Source organism: Patella vulgata, chromosome 3 (genome assembly GCF_932274485.2).
Source record: "Patella vulgata chromosome 3, xgPatVulg1.2, whole genome shotgun sequence".
NCBI classification, from domain to species: Eukaryota; Metazoa; Mollusca; class Gastropoda; family Patellidae; genus Patella; species Patella vulgata.
The window spans coordinates 2051299-2074069 of NC_065881.2; the positions used below are offsets into that span (position 1 = coordinate 2051299).

Genomic DNA, 22771 nt, shown 5'->3' on the forward strand with positions numbered 1-22771 from the left:
ATTAAAATCAATTCGGAAAAACGAGATTATTTAACATTACTTGTATCAGTTGAGAAACTGAATTATGAAAGTTTTATATTTATATTTAACAAAAACCACACCAACTTTGTTCTGCTCAGTCGACGCCTTTTACATATTATATGTAGGCCTATATTTACAGAGACTGGTTTAATTCTAAATTTACAAACAAACCATGTCCATTTTTGATAAAATCCATAATTAAAATTTTAAACTACAATTTCCGCTTTAACTAAGCCTTTAACTCTGTCAACATCCGGTGGCTTGTTTGGGAGCATTTCAACCCCGGTAACTTACAATTATATTAGTGCTGTATTTTTTGTGTTTAAAAGAATACATTTGATACCATGTATGGTTCTCGAGGGGGGGGGGGGATTTAAGGATGGGGTTTAGGGCAGAGTCCAAGTAAGCGCCCAAAATTTTCACTAAAGGATATTAACAAAATCAATAAACGTAATATGATTTGAACTTTACGTCAACTTGAATCGTTAGATAATGATCGGCGAACAATAATATATAGGCAATAGGATCTATATTCTACTCAGTGTTATGGGAATTATTTTGTTGACATCCATTGTAGGGTGGGAGATTGTGGATGGCACCCTAGAATCATATCAAATATAGATACAAATTATTATTATATGAGTTGGATTTTATACATATTTTGTTTTCTAGTGAGTTTAGTGCGTTATATATTTGCGTACAAGCGACATTAGAACTTTTTACGAACTGTTTTGGGTCGGATGTTTAACTAAGGGGCTACTGTAATTATTTTTTCTTTTGACCAATTTCGGGACCTTATATACGGACGAGACAGACAAGATCACACATATATCAAATATATTTGTAGCCCGGTTATTTCCAATTATATACTATTTTTTTTTTGTTCTGTGAAAGTTCTCTTAATTGAGAAATAGAAGAAAAAAAACGATCGAGTTCTAACGAAATTGTTAAATTTAAAAGCAGATTTTTAGAACTCTTTCTTAAAATCAACGTCATACACTTATTCAACGCAACGCCGTATGTTGATAAAGTGGCGACAACTGTGAAGCCAGAAATTTCATATGACGTCATGAAAATATGACGTCAAGTGTACAAAGACGCCACCTTGGGTCCCAAGTATTTGTACCTACTCACTTTCTATTTTATGTCCTATCATACTGTTGTGTCGAAGTTGGCTGCCAATGACACAGATGTGGATGGATATCTCATAGAATTCCGCGAAAAAGAGATAAAATATACATATTTTAAACGAAAAGTATAGCTGAACAAACTATTATTATTATTATTATACAACAAAATGCGCACATTATTGTTATAATAATATAGTCTAAGAAAATGAAATGAAAGATACACCAGATAAAAGCGCTATTAAATATATTTAACTTGCATACGCTTTTAAAAATCATATTTTTTTGTGCAGACGGGTAAAGTGAAAAATTAAAATTTATATTATATAGTAATTTTGAAGATAAAACCTTTTTGTCTTCTAGCCGGCAAAATAAATGCCTGAAATTCCATTATTTTTTGGTCTGGAGCCATTCGGGATTGGGTCATCAATCATTAATTGTATCATCAATTTTTCGAAAATAGAAATTTCTTTCAATTGACTAGATAAAACATTTAAAATCAGTGTAACTTAAAATCAGTGTAATTTAAATAAATAATGCGTTTCGGTGCCATTTGTAACAAGGGACTCAAAAAACGAGGCTAGACATATTCCACGAGTCATGTCAAACGGTGACGCCATATTCTTATCTGAAGAGCATGCGCAAAAAATACTATCGGTGTAGACTGGAATAACCAGATGCTAGTGACTGCCATTCGATTGAGACCTCTGGATTATTTCGCCGAACATAACTGACTTGAAATGAGAGTAAAATCGGAAACGATTGAACGTAAATCAATTTATATACATTCATATTACATTATTATATGCGTTGCGACCCATTTGTGTCAATTTCTAGGTCCCAAATATTAGCGATTTAGCTCCTTTAAATAAACGGTGTCTAGCGTAACATTTATATACATTCATATTACATTATTATATGCGTTGCGACCCATTTGTGTCAATTTCTAGGTCCCAAATATTAGCGATTTAGCTCCTTTAAATAAACGGTGTCTAGCGTAACATGTGTTTCGGGCATATGTTTCATCAGTGACATGTGAGACGAGATATTTGTTTAGGGTAAGACGTTATCTCTCCCCGCCCATGAGTAAATAATAATATTAATCTAATATATAAATCTCACAAATTTAACAGATACAAATAATGTACATGTTATTCCACAGGTAGACATACATTGAAGGGGCCCAGTGAAGGAGACGCAGTTGCTTTAGTGTTTGTCCGACACCTTTGGGTATTTGCGTCCCATTTCCAATGAAATAATCATGTTGTTCTGATGCTCAACTAGTATCAAATATATACTCTTAAAAAAAAGTAGGGGATATTCAGAAACAATACAAAACTGCGGAAATGCACTGCTGTGTTTATTAGAGGTAACAGTGTATGTTAATAACAGGCCAATTCCGTACACATGAATATAAACATTTAATATGGGCGGCTTATCTGACGGCCCTCTTTCACTCGCAAATAGATACACCGTCAAATGTGAAAATGAACGTTTTTGATTTGTTTATAATAATGAGTAATTGCTCCACCAATCCCCAGGCATTCAGCAATTTGTCATGGCATGCTCCTAATCAACCGTCCAGTCACGATTTGGGGCAATCTGACCCATTCCTCTTGCAGTGCGACGCTAATTCTTGCATTGTGGTCGGTTGACGTTGACGTCGACGAACACATCTTCCGATCAAATTAAATGTAACACACTAAAGCAACGATACGCTAAACAGTAAATCTTATGCAAGAACCGATAGGAAAGCAAACATGGATAGATAAACCAGCAATGAACCCACGTGTATGGCGCTATTGCGTGTCGCATGTGCCGCTCAGTAGTTCTGTTGGGGCGATAAGTTCTTCATCTGTGAACATACTCTCAAAGCCATTCCGAACATCTGAGACACGCTACCTGCGGAGAAGTATCTCAGACACAGTCAATAGCCATGATATCCATATCACGTGATCTACACATCACAGGTCATGACATTGACGTCAATGGGTCATGAGGTTAACAACACGTTAAATTGTTAACAATAAGTTTATCTTCAGCATTGTGTCCTTTGCACCCATAAAGACTATATGATTCGTACAGTCCCAACATGTTCTCTCTTCTTACAATGATTTTTCACAAAAATAACATCTACAACTCATAGAATTGACGTTGTCTTCAATGACAGCGTCTGCGAGGGTTGTTCATAGAGGCCGCCATATTGCACTATTTAGTGCGTCGGTCGTGTCTATTTCAGATATACACAATCAATTCTGTTGATGTTTTTAGCGTTGGGATTGACTAATAGTTAATGTGTTTCAGTTCTAAATCAAATATTTTAAACTTTAACGCCAATTTAGAAAATAGCCAAATTCTGGCTGGAATTACTGGGCAAAATGGCCATTCACTGTATACGTGCGAAAAAAAAAGCTAGCCACCAATTAATTTTCGTACGTTAGTTACGTACGTCTCAAAGCATGTCTAGTGTCCATGACTATTTGTCATATTACAACCTGCATAGGTATTTGCATTTTAATATCCCCTACTTTTTTGAAGAGTATATCGTGCCTGAGATTTGTTACAAATCGCCTCGAGAATGTTCCACACATCTCAACATTTATCAGCTTTTTGTTTAATCTATAAAAGCCTACATTCCTACACAATGTTTTGTTAAGTCAAGTGAAACAAGAAAATGTGTAGGCTAAATAGAACTATAGAACACGTACACCCTAATGTCGACAAATACGTAAAACTATGCAAATAAGACATTCCTATGATATGATTCAACCGACAGGTCCTATATATCCATGATATAATATCTACATTCAAGTTAAACGAACCGCATCTATTCATTTTAAATCTTGCCTCGAGCTGAATAAATTATGTGATTTATAACATCTACGGGTGGTTAACAGTGTATAACTAAAAACTATGATTAGATCTTTATTGCCAACATTTGAATGTAGCTTGAATTTTCTACACCTTGTCTATTGTATCTAGATGTTTAAAGCGCGTTAACAATATATTCATTTAAGAGCAACTATGTAATTTTGGGATTAATATACCACATATTACAAGTCATAGCCAACCAATTTGAATTTCTACCATCAAGAATTCCCGAAATTAAATTTTTGAGATTATCGCTGCTTTTTTATTACCAAATTAATGGGTTTTTTTTCATTTTTATTTTAAATTTGGCTGTCATTTTGAAAGAATGCCCGCCATCAAATGAAAAATACATTTTTAAATTGATGTTTGTCAAATTCGATTTTTCGACACACTTCGCTTGCATAACCACTCTGTGTTTGAGGGATTTAGAAATAAATTATTTATCCTACCACCCCTGAAAGACACTGATTACGATATAGCGCTCTCGATAATTCCTGAAGAACGCCAAATTGAATTATGTTAATCATGTCATTTTGCCTTGGCCGATTTTGAGTATGATTTTGTCTGACATATTATCATTGAACCAAACTGCATTGGTTTCTTTTGCAATTTTTTTAGGATAAATTATAGCCCGTAAAACGTTATACCAAGAAAAAAATAAAACGTTTTGTTAAGTAAAGCTATATGACGCCATGACGTCATGAAGTGAAATGAAATGGAGTTTAACGTCCTACTGTTCTGCTCCTAACCTGGGCTAATGAAGACGGGGCCATGACGTCATAGTCTTTGTGGCGTCATAGTTGGGACCCAAAATGACGCCGGTAAATGAGTTGTCGTAACTTTCCCTATACATGGCTTTGATTCAACGTAATACAATAGAATGACGTCACAACAATTAGATTTACCATGGACCGTATATACGGTCTATGGATTTACCATGTATATCGCTACCGGAAAGTCGCAGATCATTTTTCTACAAGAAATAATGGCTATTTTCATACGAGTTTTACCCTAACCTTTGATTCTCAATTTGTATACGGTAAGTGAAAACAATATTCTATTGTTTTGTGTAAAAATCTGGTCGATTTTTTCAGATTTAATCAAATGTAATCCAAAAATAGGCCTATCAGGCTTGATTAATACTGCCTCTATTACTGTAATAAAAATAAAGTAGGCCTAATGATTATAGTTTAATTTCATTTTGTATCTTATTACAGAAATAAAGTGACGGATGTTAAAATAGTACAGGAAGAATCGAGTGAAGAAAGTCCTAGCAGACTTCGAACTCAATCAAAAGGTATTTTGAGTTTGGTTTGAAATGTTTGTTGTTTTAAATCCGTTTCCAATCTCTGAGCAAAATATTATTTTTTGTGGAACAGAGGATGAGTAAAGCTACGTATGTTTTATATGTGTTACAATCGCTTGTCTCTGTGTGTAAAATGTATTATGTTTGTGTATTTTATTATTTTTCGATTTCACAAATTGTGTTTGTAAAGTGCCACTGAGCAACAAAAGTGTTCGATATTCGGCGCTCTATAAATCATATTATCTTATAATAAATACTATTTTCTCTGTGTGTGTCTAATAAATACCGTGCCTTGCCTACAATCAGATTTCTCGTTGGCAACAATCTTTTGTAACAACACTTGATTCTGTCGGACTCTGTGATTTGCCTCAGACTAAACATCTTTCGTTAGAAACGGAAAACCGCTGTCAAATACGCCTTAATGTGAGCAGGCCTTTAGTCGAATAATGATTGGTGTCATCAGGCCTTTAGACAAACAATTCGCGGTGTAAATAGGCACATAGACAAAATAATCCTTGATGTGAACATGCGTTTAGACAAATATTTATATTTTCGTTTATTATACTATTCAAAAAAAGTAGGGGATATTTGATTTTTAAGTGTTATTAAAGTCACCTAATGAAACTGACGAAGAAACAAATGACAAAATGAAATGAAGTTCACATTCATCGAGTTATTCCAAATGATCGTTAGACTAAGTAAGGCACAGACTGACCATTATAAGGGTAAAATGATACCCGGGGTCAAACAGCAAAGTTACCACAGCATCACAACCAAGTCAGTAACGGGTAAATCTTCCTCTGTTTGCCAAACAAGCATTGATCCGACGTGGCATACTCCTAATGAGACGTCTAAGGTCATTTTGGTCCAGATTGTCCCATTCCTGTTGCAACGCAGCAGCAAGTTCTTGGACATTGGCAGGACGTTGTTGACGTTGACGTAACCTCTGTCCAAGCATGTCCCAGACATGCTCGATGGGGGAGAGGTCGGGACTCAGTGCTGGCCAAGGTAATGTGGTGATGTTCTGTTGTTGGAGGTAACCTGTAACGATCCTGGCCCTGTGACATCTTGCGTTGTCATCCTGGAAGATGAAACGGCGGCCATGACGTCGTGCGAACGGCACAACATGGACTGCCAAGATGTTGTCCCGGTAGTACTGGCCTGTAACACGCCCTGCAACAACATGTAAAGCCATTCTTCCAGCAACAGTGTCTGTTTGAAGACGAGCGCTGATCTGATTTGCTGTGATGACACGATTTCTCAAGGCCAAGGTACGGATGAATCGATCCTGGGCTTGAGTTGTCGCCCTTGGTCGACCTGAGCGTGGTCTGTCCTGTACAGATTGTGTATCACGGTATCTGGACCATAGCCTGCTTATGACAGACTGAGAAACATTCATCGTCCGCGCCACAACCGCCTGTGTTGTGCCGATCTGTAGCATGCCAAGGGCACGTAACCTTTCATTTTGGGTAAGCCGACGCATATCAAAATTTGTTTTCTGGTCACTAAAACAATTAAACTGATGTTTCCACCCTGGAATTCAATGCCACAATGACTGTAACATTCAAAGTCAGAGTCGTGCAAATCTTGGGTTGGACCCCCATGATTATCCCAAGCATCACCTGCATTCCATGCGGTAGCTATTGGTGCGTTTGGGCGTCACATGTAACTGGAAATGTTTCTTCTGTTAGGTTCTATAGTGACTTTTTTCGTAGTCATTTGCATATTTTAGTATTATGCCCCCAAAATCAAATATCCCCTACTTTTTTTGAATAGTATATATTATTTTTTATTTTCAGGTTGTTCTACCAAATCCTGTCGTCCTGTTCGCGTTAAACTGAATAATTTAGACTTTATCTTCCACCCAGATGACATAGAGAGTTTTAGACCACAAGCATTGTTCTTTAGTATCGTGGAGGACTTCCATGTTGCTGCTAGTTGCAGGAATAAGATAACACGCAACATCTTGAATTACGGTCATTATAGAAGGTCGAATCAGTAGATTAGAAATGAAATTGGTGATGGTGATACAAAACCCCTTCATGGAGATGTCAACACAAGGATGATTGGTGATGGTGATATCAAAGCATTCATGGAGATGTCAACACAAGGATGATTGGTGATGGTGATATCAAAACCCTATATGGAGATGTGAACCCACGGGTGATTGGTGATGGTTATACCAAAACCCTTCTTGGAGATATGAACCCAAGCGTGGTTGTTGACGGTGATATCAAAAAACCTTCATGGCGATGTGAACACAAGAATGATTTTTGGAAATCCTGCTACAGATTGCACTATATTTGTAAAGTCGTCCGCTGTTGTAAAAATAATGGTGATTCGTGGAAATTCCGTAACAGTTTTAACTCCATATGCCGTAAATTCGTTTGATGATGGAATCTTTCTGAAAAATTCGAATGCAGCTATTTCTGTCAAAGCAACACATAAAGAAACCATTGACACCGGAGATGCCAAGAAAGCTGACGAAATTATGCCTGAAAGTCTAATTAAAACGTCATCAAGCGGAAATAAACTCCATCAAGTGGAAATAAACGCCATCTAGCGGAAATTCTGTTTGTACTCAATTTTCCCGCTATTTAGTCAATATAGCTCATGCTGTAGGTCATGCTTATTAAAAGAGAAATCCACTGAAGCTTCGGTAACACTTCAATTAATTCTCCCGACTTGTTATCATAACATTATTACACCATGCGGGTTCTTATCAGCGCTCGCCATCCACCGTCCATGGCGAAGCCTGCTTTAAACGTCTAGAAGGAGGAAATACAATATAATGGTACTTAATACTCTCCGCTTATTGTCGTTATGCTTCCATTTTTGATCCTGTCCTGTGTTGATCAGGATCAGGACTTTAAATACTGCAGGTGAACCAAGGCCGTGTTTCAGGCGGTTGATAATACTTTCTGTCTAGGATGAAACACAATCATGTTTTAGATTATTAATATTAATTACAATGGTCTGACACCTTGCTGAATTGAATTTTAGTCAGAAATATATTTTTATCGATTTCAGAAATTATGGAAACAAATCACAAATAAATCCATCAAAAAGAAGGAAAGTCATAAACGTATTTTTTTTTATTTTTTACAAAATGGACACGACAATAAGCTAGGGAATAATGGCGACTATTTGAAGTTGATATTTGGACGGTGCCCAATTGTGGAAACGTAAAAAACTATGATTTCCTATAATTTGGAGGCGCGGTTTACCCAACGAGGGCCTGGCTAGAACAGTGTCCAGTCGTTCAGATGGGATGAAAACCCGAGGTCCCGTGTAAAAGATCCCTTGACAGTTGAAATTCAAAACAAGACATGGCTCCCGTCCAAATTATCGCAGTCGGTGTAGATAAGTAGAACGTTAAACCCCAGTCAGTTAAACTTCAGTCAGTTATATAGAAGGATAACTCGTGTTTTCCTTTTGTGCTCGTCACTTCCTTTTGTAGAAACCTTCATTACACATCTACTGTAACATTGATCTCTGTGTTAAAATTATATTTGAAATGTGTTTAACTAGTTCTGTCACATATGTAATAATAACTGACACCAATATTGTCCTTTAAAGATGAGAAAAGCAAACGAAACGAATCGAAATTGTAATAAAATAATTTATTGGATGAGAGGATCATTAAAGAAATGTACATGGAAGCCAGTACGATATGCTGAATATGACGTCATCAGTGGTGTTGTTATAGACGTTAGCGTCGTTCGCAACGTTATTGTTATGGAGCCATCCAACGTCGTTAGCAAAGTTGCTTTAAATCATTTAATGTTCATACCAGGGACTAAGGTCCAACCCTGTCAGTTTCTTACATCCGACTTTCTTGCCCCTGTAAAACATAAAAATATAATAAATTTAAATCTTGTTAAATTATATCCATGTTTTTTTTTTATAAAACACGCAAGATACGCCAGAAATTTGCAACAGATGCATGAGGACACGCGAAGAAAGCAATTTTTCGTGGGCCTCAAATAAGGGGACGTAATCCAGGATGTTACGGTCCGACATGCAATCAATATCGAAAGTAACCGAGATGATGTGACCCTATACTGCACGTGAACTTAAAACTTGTATAGATTTAAAAGTTGGCGTTTGCATTTGCAGCTGTGAAATAGATTACACTAGGCCATCTCAACCCTTCTATGGAGGTAGGATGTAACATCACACGTTGACCGATGCTGCACGTGAAGTTAAAGATCAGGCATCATGTGTAGATTTAAAAGAAGGAATTTACCACTATTGAATAGATTGCACACTCCACCACCAACTAACTATCTCGGTATAACTTTAAAAACTTACTTGTGCAGGAAAGGATTTTTTTGGATTTTAGCCAAGTTAAAAACTTGACACAGGATCTTAGACAAAGAAACTTTCTTAATGGCCTTAAGTTGATCTGGAAATTAAAATGAAGAAACCATATTTCTCTTTAACGTTTCTTTTCACCAATTAAAGAAGAATTATGCAAGAGTTAAATCTTTATATTGTAGGTAATTATTTTTCCTTTAATTATTATTTAGGCATTTATTTACATGACTAGGCTATAATCCACTCTCAACCACATCTAAGCACGATTCGAGTCCACTTTGCATGAACACGGTTAAAATAAATGAAGTATCTCATCACAAACATTTGGGGCTTATTTTTCAAAACAATCTTAAATGGAACATACATATAGAAAAGTTTCAAAATTTATCAACTGCTTAAGATCACTCAAGTATCGACTAGGAAGGAAATCACTCAAAACAATATATACTTCCTATATTTTACCACACTTTGACTATGCTGACATTATTTCGGATGGGTGCACGGATTACTTAGCTAACCAGTTAGAACAATTACAATTAGATGCTTTACGCACAATATGTGGCGCTGTGAAGGGAACTAGCCATGATCTACTATATAAAGAAGTCGGTATTTTGCCTCTAAAACAACGTCGTGAAAGACATAAGTTGATATTTTTATATAAAATAATAAACCACTTAACCCCTGATTACCTTTATGATAATTTAAACAAAAAACAAAGTAAATACTTATTAAGAAATGACAAAAACCTTCCATACTGTTTTTGTAAAACCAATCTATTTTATAATTCTTTCTTTCCTTCAACTACACGACTTTGGAACAATCTAGATCCTTCTATACGTAATTCAGATACGTTATTCATTTTTAAACAAAATCTCTCAAAACATGATCACTTGGTACCTTCTTATTACAATATTGTTAAAAGTTCAAATCATCCATTCAAGAATTCGTTTATCTAACAGCGATCTAAATGGACATACATTTTTGAGACATATAACCGACTCTCCAACCTGCCGATGTGGACAAAATTTTGAAGATCCTTATCACTTTTTGCTGATATGTCCCTTATATTCAGATGCACGAAATAAAACCATAAAAACATTACCAACAGAATACATCAACACAAAGTTTCTATTGTACGGCTCTACAGATATTTCACTTGAGCAAAATAAATTAATATTTTCTGAGGTGCAAAACTTTTTAGAATTAAGTAATAGATTTTAAATACTGTAATCGTCATTTATCATTACCATCTCTAGATTCTGTTTACATATTGACATATTTGTACACTTTCAGGCCTTAAACCAAAATAGTCATTATGTATATCAATTAACCTTTTATTTGTAAAATATTATTGTATACTTGCACAATTGTATTAATTAATAACACAATATGAATAGTTTGGACTATATACATGTATATAAGTAAACTAATTGTAATTATATTGTTTTGTTGAAAGGAGAGGGATGATATAGGCCTAGCCTGTTCCCCAATCCCATTCTTATTGAATAAAATATAGTTTAAAAAAAAAATCCATTCTCTAGAACATCGGAATGCCAAGATTTATATGGATTTAAACATCCGCGAGATTTAAAAAACTAACTGACGATAAAATGAACAATCGAAGTGTTGGAACGATAATGAACGATCTACGCTATATTTTCAAACAGTCCTCTATCTACGATCAGAATAAATTATTTCAATGAAATTTTCAATATATTCATTTTTCAATATCCATTTTGAACTTATATAGCAGAAACCACCCGGCCACGAGTTCACAAAGCATTGCCAGGCTTAATTTAAGAATTTACTCAAAATTGTTAGCCTTATTTTGACTAAAATATAGTCCTTTATAAAACTTTTGTTGTCGGGAACAAGGTCTAATCTTAGATCCCCGACATACATAGGTTTTTCTATGCATAATTTTATTCGAATACGATCAAACTAGAGCTCCATATAAAGACTGAATAATAATATATTTGTGGTATCAACATCGTTAAAATCGGTACAGCCATGTTTTCCGGTATACTATTTTTACCTCTCTAAGAATCGAGGATGTCACGTCTAATAATATTTTGAGCTCTCTATGAATCCAGGATATGTCTAATACTATTTCGACCTTTCTAAGAATCGAGATACCATTTGTAAATGAAATGGGGTTAACGTCCTATATCGCTGCACCGTCTTGACAAATGAAGACGGGCATACGCCATACAGTGTGCTATGAGGGAAACTTTGACCGGACAGCGGCGCTACGGTCCACCGTTCTATCGAATTCTGTTGCGTGCACACGTTTTTCTTCCCATCCGAAGGACTCTACGCTGTCCCTTCCCAGACCCGCCATCCATCTACACCAACAAGGGGGAAACCTTTCCCGGAAAATTTCGATGAACTTTCTCGGCCAACACCAGGATCGAAAACGGAACCTCCAGATAAGCGAGGCAGAGTTGACTCACTGAGACACCGCGGCTCCAGAGGCAGGTGGCATAGAGGGGAGAAAAATTACTCACTTTTCGAGAATCCTCGTTTCTGGTCTGTTGTTTCATACCAGAAACTGTCTCCACATTTCAAATCGCTGAATTGTCTGCCCAAGATACAATTGAAGAGCGGGCCAAGAACCGACCCATTTTCATTTTGTTCTGCCATACCACCGACGAATACATCAATATCATCAACACTTCTACAAAATAAATGTGCTTTTCATTAAAGGCTGTTGGTGGATACTCCATAGTACAAGCTAGTGGACTGTAAGAAACAAGGGAGTCGCGGGGAGTTCATCCCCATTGTCCGACGTGGTCCATGAAGGAGGGCCTGGCTAGGGCAGTGTCTAGTGGTTCGGATCGGACGAAAAACCGAGGCACTGTGTAAACATTGGCATGCAATTCGAATTAAAAGTTGGATGTAACCCCGCTGTCCGGGCACCCCCCCCCCCCCCCCAGAGCACATTGTATAGCGTATCTCGTCTTCATTAGCCCAGTCGGCGCAGAAAAGTTGGACGCAAATCCCATTTCATTTCATATATTAGAAAGAATCAGTGAGCTAGAAAAATAACGGTGTTTAACGTCCACTCAGCACAAACTATGTCATTTAGGTCTAACATGTGGTATTGAACACATGACACTTGCATCGATGACGGTACCTATTGAATACAGGTAATGTTCTTTGACAATAGGAGGGGTGGGATGGCCAAATGGTTAGCACGTGCGTGCTGTATCATAAGGTATGTCATTGAGTCAACCGGTGGGTGTGGTTTCGATTCCCCGGTTGTACGTGACAGGGAGTTGTCCAACCTCGTGGGTTTTCTCCGAGTCCTCCGGTTTCCTCCCACTGCTAAAGACCCCTACTCGCAAGCAATTTATAGAAATTTGTGTCGAGTGGACGATACCCCCTCTCTCTCTCCCTCTCTCTCTCTCTCTCTCTCTCTCTCTCTCTCTCTCTTTGACAATAGGTTCCTTTAAACATGCATTATGAAATGAAATGGGGTTTAAGGAAATGGAATCGATAGGTCTCTTAATCAATCACCCGTCTCCAACCTACACGAGACAACAATCTTATTTGGAAACAGTTGTCTGCGATACCACTTCAGGTGGACGCGGGCGTTAAGCCCCAGGGGAGAAGAAGGGGAAGAAGACGAAGAAGAAGTTGTCCAACTTACTTGTAGGTCTTTTTAAGAGGTTTTCGAGCCGTTTTCTCGAATTGTTCACTGTTGAAGTTGTTGGCTTCAGGTAAATTGCAGAATTTTCTAAAGGTGTTGTAAGGTGGTAGACCGTGATCTCGACCTCGCTGGATATTAAAGGCACCCAAATCAAACGATCCCATGGCAGATTCAAACAGGTGATCTGTGATTTGTTCGGACAGGAAACGATCTCTGAGCTGAGCTGGGTCGGATAGAATATTTTCAACAACTGACTTCAAACTGGTGAAAATAAACTGTGGATCATTGAAGAGTTTTCGAGTTGGAACTACCTTATCGTCTATAACTAGAGCATCGGGAATTTTAGAGTGTCCATATCTAAACGCTGCCGCGGCAAAAACGTTTGCGATACTTGGATTAACGTTGATGTTGTACTGGTAGTTGTCGTTTCCCTCCTTTAGATTGTAGTGATTCATGGTGGCATCGGATAAAACTTCAGGTAAAAATTCCGTGTAGGTGATTCTCTATTTAAAACAATATATGATGAATGAATATAAGAGAGAGAGAGAGAGATAGAGAGAGAGAGAGAGAGAGAGATTCTTTACACTGTACAATAACGCGCTTAAGCTGTGGAAGGAAATCGGAGGACCCAGAGGTAACATACGAGGTTTGACATGCGAACCTACTCCTTACCTCGTACAGACATAGAACAAAAAGCATACCACTTCACTCAATGCCATACCTTACGATGTAACGCACATGCGTTAAACCATGCACTCCACCTCCAGTGGCGGCGCCAGTCGTCGATGGTTGGAGGGGCAAAGCTGGGGCAAAGTCCAAGTTTAAGGGGGCAAAGGGACGAGCTTAAACTAGGTGTAGGGGGCTCCCCCAGAACATTGTGAAAAACAAGTTGCCGGAAATGCAGCCTGACAGTATTTCAGGCACTGATCGTTGAGGTAAAGTGTCAAACGAACGGACTTGCGAACCTCTTGTGGCCTACTCTTATATCAAATTCCAACGGGACCGCGGGGTTTCGTCCCATTCGAACGACTATAAGCTATCGCTTGCCAGGCCCTCGGTCCTGCATCACAGACAAAGATGAACCACACCGGAATATCTCGATGAAATTTCTTATTAAACCTTTCAATATTCTAAAATAATAAAATAACTCCCCTCACCTGTAGAAGGGCACTGATGATTTTTCTGGTTTCCTGGAACAATCTGTCCCCATCCCACCCTGTATTGTGTTGTTTTAAATCATCAACAATATAATTATGGTATCGGACGAAAGCTGTGTGTAAAACTGTTAATCCGGGATACACATGTACCCTTTCGTCACCTAGAAAATAGAAAACCTGTCTGTTAAGAGAGAGAGAGAGAGAGAGGGAGAGAGAGAGAGAGAGAGAGAGAGAGAGAGAGAGAGAGGGATAGAGAGAGACGTTTATAAATACCAAATAATTAAAGATAAATTATGGGAGATTAAATAAAAGAGCTGGCAGTTCTAATGATAATAGTTAAAAACTAGATAAGGTAAAGGGAATTTGCTTAAAATTTCAGTCAAATTGATCCACTCTGAACCGAGATTGTAGCGATTGAATTTTAGGCTTAGCCTCGATCATCATTACTAAAGTCGTTACGATAAAAACATAGTCTCGATTATCCATGTCATGATTAAATCATGAATGGAAGTCGAACAGCAAATCGGAACCTAATCCAATAAACATCACAGGCTAGCGATGACATCGAGAGTTGATTATGGATCTGGGAATGATGTTGGAAAGGTGACTTACCAGCATCGAAACAGAATGGTGCATTCTTTCTGATACAGTCTCCATTTCTACCTTTTGGTAATAAATCACCTTTCGATGTCTTCATACGACCTGGGAAATAAAGACCATAATAAATATAGTTATTTATCTTTTAATTCGTGGGGTTATTGTTGTCAAGTGGTCGACTGTCTAACACCTAACATGTCATCTCTACCTGTTGGTAATAAATCATTAGTGGATGTCTTCATACGACCTGGAAAAACAAAACGTAATAAATATAGAGTTATTTATCTTTTAATTCGTGGGGTTATTTTTGTCAAGTAGTCGACCGTCTAAAACCTAACACGTCATCTCTACCTTTTGGTAATAAATCACCTGTCGATGTCTTCATACGACCTGGGAAATAAAAACCATAATAAATAGACAGTTATTTATCTTTTAATTCGTGGGGTTATTGTGGTCGAATGGACCAGATCCCGGTTTTGATTCTTACGCTTTTACAGACGGATGGGACAAGACAAACCCAGACGTGTGGGGGGGGGGGGGACAGGACAGGTACTGGCAAGCAATGAACGTCTTGCCGTTCAAACAAAACCCGTCTATTCACTGACGGGTACATTTAACATGTAATCTGGAATTCTAAAACAGTGGAGATTACAAACGTTGGATGTTTAACCCTAGTTCAGTCCATTTCTTACCGTTAGGTAATCGTAGACGATCTTGTGTTTCCTGGTCACTGCCATAAACATTGGAACCATCCACAAAAGGTGTCAATAGATTCTGTTGTTCTCGTGGATTCCTACGGTCTGAAATAAGAAATAAAGCTCAATATTATCCAAAGTCTTCGACATTGAAAACACGATTATTTGTTAATTTAAATCAAGATGTTGTGATCTTACCGGGAAAAGATGGGCTTCTGATATCCAATATTTAAGACAAAATACAAATTTTACCATTGGTACATGAATCATGTCCCATAATGCGTTTCAGCACCATTTGCAACAAGGGATTCGAAGAACGAGGCTAGACATATTCCCCAAGTTATGTCACTCGGTGACGTCATATTCTTATCTGGAGCGCATGCGAAATAAATACTATCGGTGTAGACTGGAATAACCAGACACTAGAGACTGCTATTCGATTTAGACTTCTGGAGTATTTCGCCAAACATAACTGATTTGAAAATAGAGTAAAAACTGAAACGATTGAATGTAAATCAGAGATATTCCCATACTGGGACGAACGTTTATAAATACCAAATAATTAAAGTTTGATTATTGTTCGGAACTAACATATGTTTCAATTTTATTTCAATAATTCAATTGCGATTAGAAGTCTTTAGCTGTGGTAGGAAACCAGAGGCTGGGCAGACGACACTACTCATTGGTAAGTACAAGCTGACATACCTGATGATTCAACACGCATGCGTGAAGCCATTCGGCCACCCTATTTAATTCCTGATTCTAGGAAAATGAAATGAAATGAAATGAAATAGGGATTAAAGTCCTACTGTTCTGCCTCGACTGGGTTGATAAAGATGGCCTATATGCCTACTCTTATATCGAATTCCAACTGTCAATGGATCTTTTACGTGTACACGGGACCTCGGTGTTTCGTCCCATCCGAACAACTACATGTTGTCCCTTGTCAGGCCCCTTGTCATACATGACTGACAAGTAGAAACCACACCCTACAATCCCAATGAACTTTCTCGGCCAACGCAGGGATCGAACACCGAACCTCCCTCCTGGTTAGCGAGCTAATGTCGTACTCACTGAGCCACCGCGGCTACTGAATCTAGGGTCAACAAAGTCTGATTATAATAATAATAATAATTCAATAAACTTATATAGCGCCAAAATCCAGCTGGAAAAAGCTGCTCTATGGTGCTTTTACAATGATACAATTCGAAAAAGCGAATAGATTCTTTAGAAAATAAAAAAAAATAAGGTCTAGCAAAGAAACCATTACATTTAATAGACATGTTAAAGTAAAGTAAACTTATAAAGAAACAACAAATAAAGTCTAATTAGTTATACATACTTACTTATTCTGGGGTTAATTGAGCGAGATCGGATAAAGTCTAAACATTTAGACTTAAAAAAACGATCAGCAGGTTTTTGAACGATAGGTATTGGAAAGCATCTTTTATTTCTGAAAAATATAATAATAATAAGTTATGGTAGAGCTAGAGTTTGGGTAGGGGTCAACAAAAGTCTAGAGTTGGGATAAAGGGTAAATACTCTAGAGATGGGGTAGAGGGTAAATACTCTAGAGTTGGGGTAGAGGGTAAATATTCTAGATTTGGGATAGAGGGTAAATACGCTAGATTTGGGATAGAGGGTAAATACGCTAGAGTTTGGGATAGAGGGTAAATACGCTAGAGTTTGGGTAGATGGTAAATATTCTAAAGTTTGGTTAGATGGTAAATGTTCTACAGAGAGAGAGAGAGAGAGAGAGAGAGAGAGAAAGGCAGACAGACAGACAACAGACAGACACTCGAGAGAGTGAGAGACAGAGGGAGAAAGAGATGGGAGAGAGAGAGAGAGAGAGAGAGAGAAAGAGAGAGAGAGAGAGACAGACAGACAGACAACAGACAGACAATAGACAGACACTCGAGAGAGAGAGGAGGGAGAAAGAGATGGGAGAGAGAGAGAGAGAGAGAGAGAAAGAGAGAGAGAGACAGACAGACAACAGACAGACAACAGACAGACACTCGAGAGAGAGAAAGAGAGAGAGAGAAAAAAGAGAGAGAGAGGGGGAGGGCGGTGGTGTAACGTGTGCTCGACACAAATCTCGTACAATATTATTTCAGTAATTCGTTTGTGTGTAGGCGTCTTTTGGCAGTTGTGGAGCGGGCGGAGAAAATCCACGAGGTTCAACAGGCAGTGGGAAGAGCCACCAGTTGGTTTACCAGCCAACCAGTTTAAATTACAACAATAAATGTTTTACTTTTTAAAGGAGTGTCGGTGAAGTTTTCCTTTTTTAGCCCTTCTATTATCACAGCACGGTGAAGCATTTTCTTCGGCTGAAAGAAGAATAGAAAGAGATTTTAACCGTTTCTAGGATGACTTCACTACACACAAAAACAACAAGACAAACATGTGGACAAGAGAGAGAGAGAGAGAGTCATTTCGGGACTAACATATGGTTCAATTTTAATTCAATAACTCGCTTGTGCGTAGGGTCTTTAGCAGTGGGCGGAGAAAAAGCACGAGGTTGGATAAGCCACCATACTACTTGTCACTTACAACCGGGGAATCGAAACCACGCCAGTTGACTGAATGACATACCTTACGATACATGCTAACCATTCGGCCATTGAACCCACCAATAACAATACCTTATGATGCAACGCGGACGGGTCAACCACCGGGGATGAGACAAGCTACATAGACCCCCTACGCGCAAGCGAGTTATTGAAATTAAATTGAACCATATGTTAGTCCCGAAATGACCTAGTATGTGTCGAGTGGACGTCAAACCCACTGGATAATGTATTGGATAATGAGCTGGCAATGCAATTGGCATTTCTGAAATGTCAATTTTTAAATGAATTTCATAGGCGTCGACATCTTGTTTTAGGGCTAGTTACCTCCCTTTGTTTATGACACCCTAGCCGATATTGACAACCAATCTAGACTAATATTCGTAGAACATTTGCTTGAATAAGAAAGACTAAAATGCTTAAAGAGCTCTACCATTTAAAAAAAGCTACATAACAAAAAAGGGATTATCTTTAAAGTTTTAGTTAACGGAGCTGAATCGCTAATATTTGGGACCTAGAAATTGACACAAATGGATCACAACGCATATAATAATGTATGAATGTATATAAACTGATTTATATTCAATCGTTTCTGTTTTTACTCTAATTTCAAATCAGTTATGTTCGGCGAAATACGCCAGAAGTGTCAATCGAATGGTAATCTCTAGCGTCTGGTGTTTCCAGTATACATCGGTAGTACTTATTGCGCATGCTCTCCAGATAAGAATATGACGTCAACGATTGACGTGACTTGTGTGATATATCTAACCTCGTTCTTCGAGTCCCCTGTTACAAATGACGCAGAACGCATTCTGGTACACGATTCGTGTACCAATGGTAAAACGTTTATTTTGTCTTAAAAATATTGGATATCAGAATCACATCTTTTCTCGGTAAGATCACAAACATATGTTTTAAATGTCGAAGACAGTGGATGATAATGAGTTAAAAAATTAGCCACTTAAAATTACTTCATTCTGAGAGACGTTAGGATCGTTTGGAGAATGGCGGAGTCTCGCATGTCATTGCTACCGTTGTTACGACAGTGAACAAAGTCTCGGTTATCCATTTTTTAATTAAATCACTAACCGTCCATCGTGTTTAAATCTGTTGAAATCTAGAACATCCAAGACTTGATTATGACCTCGGCAAGTTAATAAATGTCTAATTAATAACTTAAGGCCTAACGAAAGGCCTACTGGTGGTTTGTTTTACTTACGTTGTTGAATGGCTGATGCAGTTAAATCATGGTCCAGAAATTGTCCCCATTGCATGAGCATCACCGAGTGTTGTGACATGTGGGTAACTGGCGTGTGAACTTTGATACTGACTGTTCTAGCACTAGGTAATAGACATCTTCGACGCCTAGGCCATTTACAAGGTCCAGAACTGGAATAAATTCTTGGGGCCCCAATTCCTGGAAAAGAAACCAAAAGAACAAATGATAAGTAAGGATATGATTTTGACAAAATTTCTAGTATCCCCGATTTCTGCAACACGAAGAAACAAAATGAAATGGGGGCTAGTGGTGTAAGTTGTCGCGCTTGTCGTTGTGGTTTTGGTTCCTGGTGTGAGCGTATGTACTCCCGTTTCCTCCCACACGCGTGCGCTAAGATAATAAAAATGAAAATAAAGGCAACTTGTCTGCAATATCAATTTCGGTGGAAGCGGACGTTAAACACTAAGAAAAAAAATATGTACATATGTACAACATGTACATATGTTTAAAAATGAAATTAAATGGGGTTTAACGTCCTACTGTTCTGCTCCAACTGAGATAATGAATACAGGTATATACACCAATCAGTTGTTCTATGATGGAAATTTTATCCAGACAGCGGTTTTCGACTGTCAAGGCTTCTGCTACGTGTATCTCAAAGAGTACATCCGACTTCGGTTTCTTGTTCTGCCCCACTGCCAGGACATTATTAGCGCCCACGTAAATGATCCCTTAGGCAGCTGAAATTCGATATAAGAGTAGGCCATGGCGCCGCCGCCGTGAAAAATCTCCAAACTATATTGTATGAAGTATATTCAGTCGGTGCAGAACGGTAGGCCGTTAAACCCTATTTCATTTCATTTCATTAAATGTATTACCATCAGCATACTCTGCATCCACATAACGTTTAAATCGCTCCAATGATTGTCCCCATGAGGGTCGTTGGATGTTGTTACAGGAGCCATCAGCTGTACGGAACAAACGACCAGAGTTCGGACAAGACGACATGTGTACAGCTGGTCGAATCAATCTAAAAATAAACATATGACATTTACTAACAGCGAGAGAGAGAGAGAGATCATTACATGGGTGATACTCTAATGGTGTGATAATCTGCCAATCGCTAGTAAGTCGTTAACCTGTCATCACTTTAGTGCCATCTATTGTTTCTCTGTTGCTCGATTGTTTAATTTTAGTCCTTGCTTGAACTTATAACTTTAGGAATACAATATTTAATATTATTTATTATTGATTTCATCATTCAACAAATAATAATATATATCATTTCTTTCGTATGCGTCTTTTCTAAAACAGAGGAAAGTATAATGATGTTCTTATCTGCCAATCGCTAAGATAATTAATGTTTCTTAAATTAACCACTTTAAGATCAACCGGCTAGTAAGTCGTTGGGTAACGACGTTAATACCATCTATTGTTTTTGTTGATTTATTATATTGTTTAATCTTTTATGCATTGTTCATCTATCGACACGTCAGTTTTAATTACAACATTTACTTTTAACCAATTATCTGATTTTCCTTAAATATAACATTGAAGGCGAGAAAAATAATAACAAAAGGAATAAGGAACCTTAACAATCAATTTAATTTAATTTATGTCATGTATTATTTCTATAAATGTTTTAATTTGTTTTAATTGCTTTGTTCTGTGTTGCTGCTGGCTCTTCCTTTTCTTTTCTTTACTTTTCAGGTAACATTTATCTGGAGAGAGGCATTAGCAAGAAAACACTAATGACATGCCTTTAACTTTAACTTTTAAATGCTTAAGTGTAAATAATTGAATTAAATCAACTTGTCCATAATATCATATGTATTGTATTGGACGTTAAATCTGTAATAAACAACAACAACTACATTGAAGGCAGTCACTAGTTAAGATCTCTTACTAAGTGCAGTAACTGGCCAGTCAGTACTGTATGAAGATATATGTTTATATATATGTTCCGGTATATTAAAGAATCATTCTGTTATATCGAAGAGAGAATTTACACCTTTAAAATACTGGGATAATAAATACAAGTTTAACTTACCTTGATTCCGGTTCTAAACGTACTGGTGAAACGTCTCGTAGAGTATACCTGTCGTTCATACAAGATAGTTGAGCTAAGCACATAGTCAAAGACATAATATGTGTGCCATCATCGATATTGATTTTGTCACCGGCCTGGGAAGAAGGTATTTCTGATAAAAAAACACATTTCATTGTTTTATTTGCAACATGTATACAACAATGTCATCAATTTCATATCATCTTAAGCGGCTGTTCCATCGGTTTTTAGTGATGGCCGGGAAACGTCCGCGGGTTTGTCAGTGATGTAGAACAGGGGGCCTGGCATGGACAGCGTCTAGTCTTACGGATCGGACGAACAGTCGAATTCCCGCATTGGTGTGCCCGTAAAAGAACCCTTAACATTCCGATAGACGATTTGATTGTTGTTCCGCTGTCCAGGCAAAATTTTCTCATAGCAGACTGTATGACTTATGCCCATCTTCATTAGCCCCTCTCCTACCACTGACAGCAACACCAGGGTCGACGCAGGACCACTAGGTTATCGAGCCAATGTATGTCCTGCATCAATGAACTTTCTCGACAAACACCGGAATGAAACACGGGACCCCCAAGTTAGCAAGCTTGTGTCTTAGTCACTGAGTCCAAATAACAATACATCTTGAAGAATGTGGAGCAATTTAGAAATCCATCTTTTGTCTACATTTAATTTTCCTCTGCCAAAAAAGTAATTTTTATAAATTTACCACTGACTGGAGACAATTGTCCTGGGGCTCGAGATATCAGACAGAATAGTCCGAAAAGCACCCCGCCTCGCCACATGATGTAATCTGAAAAATAGGGAAATAGATAAAAAAAAAACCCAACATTAATGAAGAAGGACATACGCCATACAATGGCCAGAGAAAACCCTCCAGTTCTATTCAAACGAAACGGGTGGGGGGAGGTGGGGGGGGGGGGGTCATCCAGTCCAAGAGTGTAATGAGAATTAATTTTATTTTTAGAAATTTAAAATTATGGCTATTAATAATAAGCTGGTTGTTCAAGTTGCCCTCAATAATACAATAATACGAATGGCAAAGTCTTTCTCTCTCGAATTTCTGAGTACTGAGTCCTATCCGTGAGAGAGAGAGAGAGAGAGGGAGAGAGACAGGGGGGAGGGGTAACGTGTGCTCGACACAAATCTTCTTTAAATCATTGTTAAGGATCAA

General features: G+C 37.8%; 1 protein-coding gene and 1 long non-coding RNA gene across 2 annotated transcripts; both read right to left on the bottom strand.

The window, feature by feature from the left end:
- Window positions 1-8929: 8929 nt before the first annotated feature.
- LOC130012186 (peroxidase-like protein 3) lies at window positions 8930-18615 on the bottom strand. Its single transcript, XM_056099608.1, has 10 exons — window positions 18504-18615; window positions 17998-18073; window positions 17093-17199; window positions 15744-15851; window positions 15067-15156; window positions 14455-14615; window positions 13298-13800; window positions 12153-12322; window positions 9640-9733; window positions 8930-9169 (listed from the first exon to the last, which is right to left on the bottom strand). The coding sequence occupies exons 1-10, from the start codon at window positions 18574-18576 to the stop codon at window positions 9106-9108; spliced, it is 1446 nt and encodes a 481-aa protein (XP_055955583.1). The 5' UTR covers window positions 18577-18615; the 3' UTR covers window positions 8930-9105.
- Window positions 18616-20449: 1834 nt separating this feature from the next.
- LOC130012187 (uncharacterized) lies at window positions 20450-22391 on the bottom strand. The gene is made up of 3 exons (XR_008787560.1): window positions 22307-22391; window positions 21583-21733; window positions 20450-20562 (listed from the first exon to the last, which is right to left on the bottom strand). It is a non-coding gene; the product is annotated as an uncharacterized LOC130012187 (long non-coding RNA).
- Window positions 22392-22771: the final 380 nt, after the last annotated feature.

What these genes read in the sequence shown, in the direction of transcription:
- LOC130012186 (XM_056099608.1), bottom strand. Translation starts at nt 18,576, where the DNA reads ATGCCAATTGCATTGCCAGCTCATTATCCAATACATTATCCAGTGGGT. An exon ending in GAAACGAGGATTCTCGAAAA is followed by an intron (nt 9,734 to 12,152) that starts GTGAGTAATTTT and finishes TTTAATTTCCAG; the next exon opens with ATCAACTTAAGGCCATTAAG. An exon ending in AAAAATCCTTTCCTGCACAA is followed by an intron (nt 9,170 to 9,639) that starts GTAAGTTTTTAA and finishes TATGTTTTACAG; the next exon opens with GGGCAAGAAAGTCGGATGTA.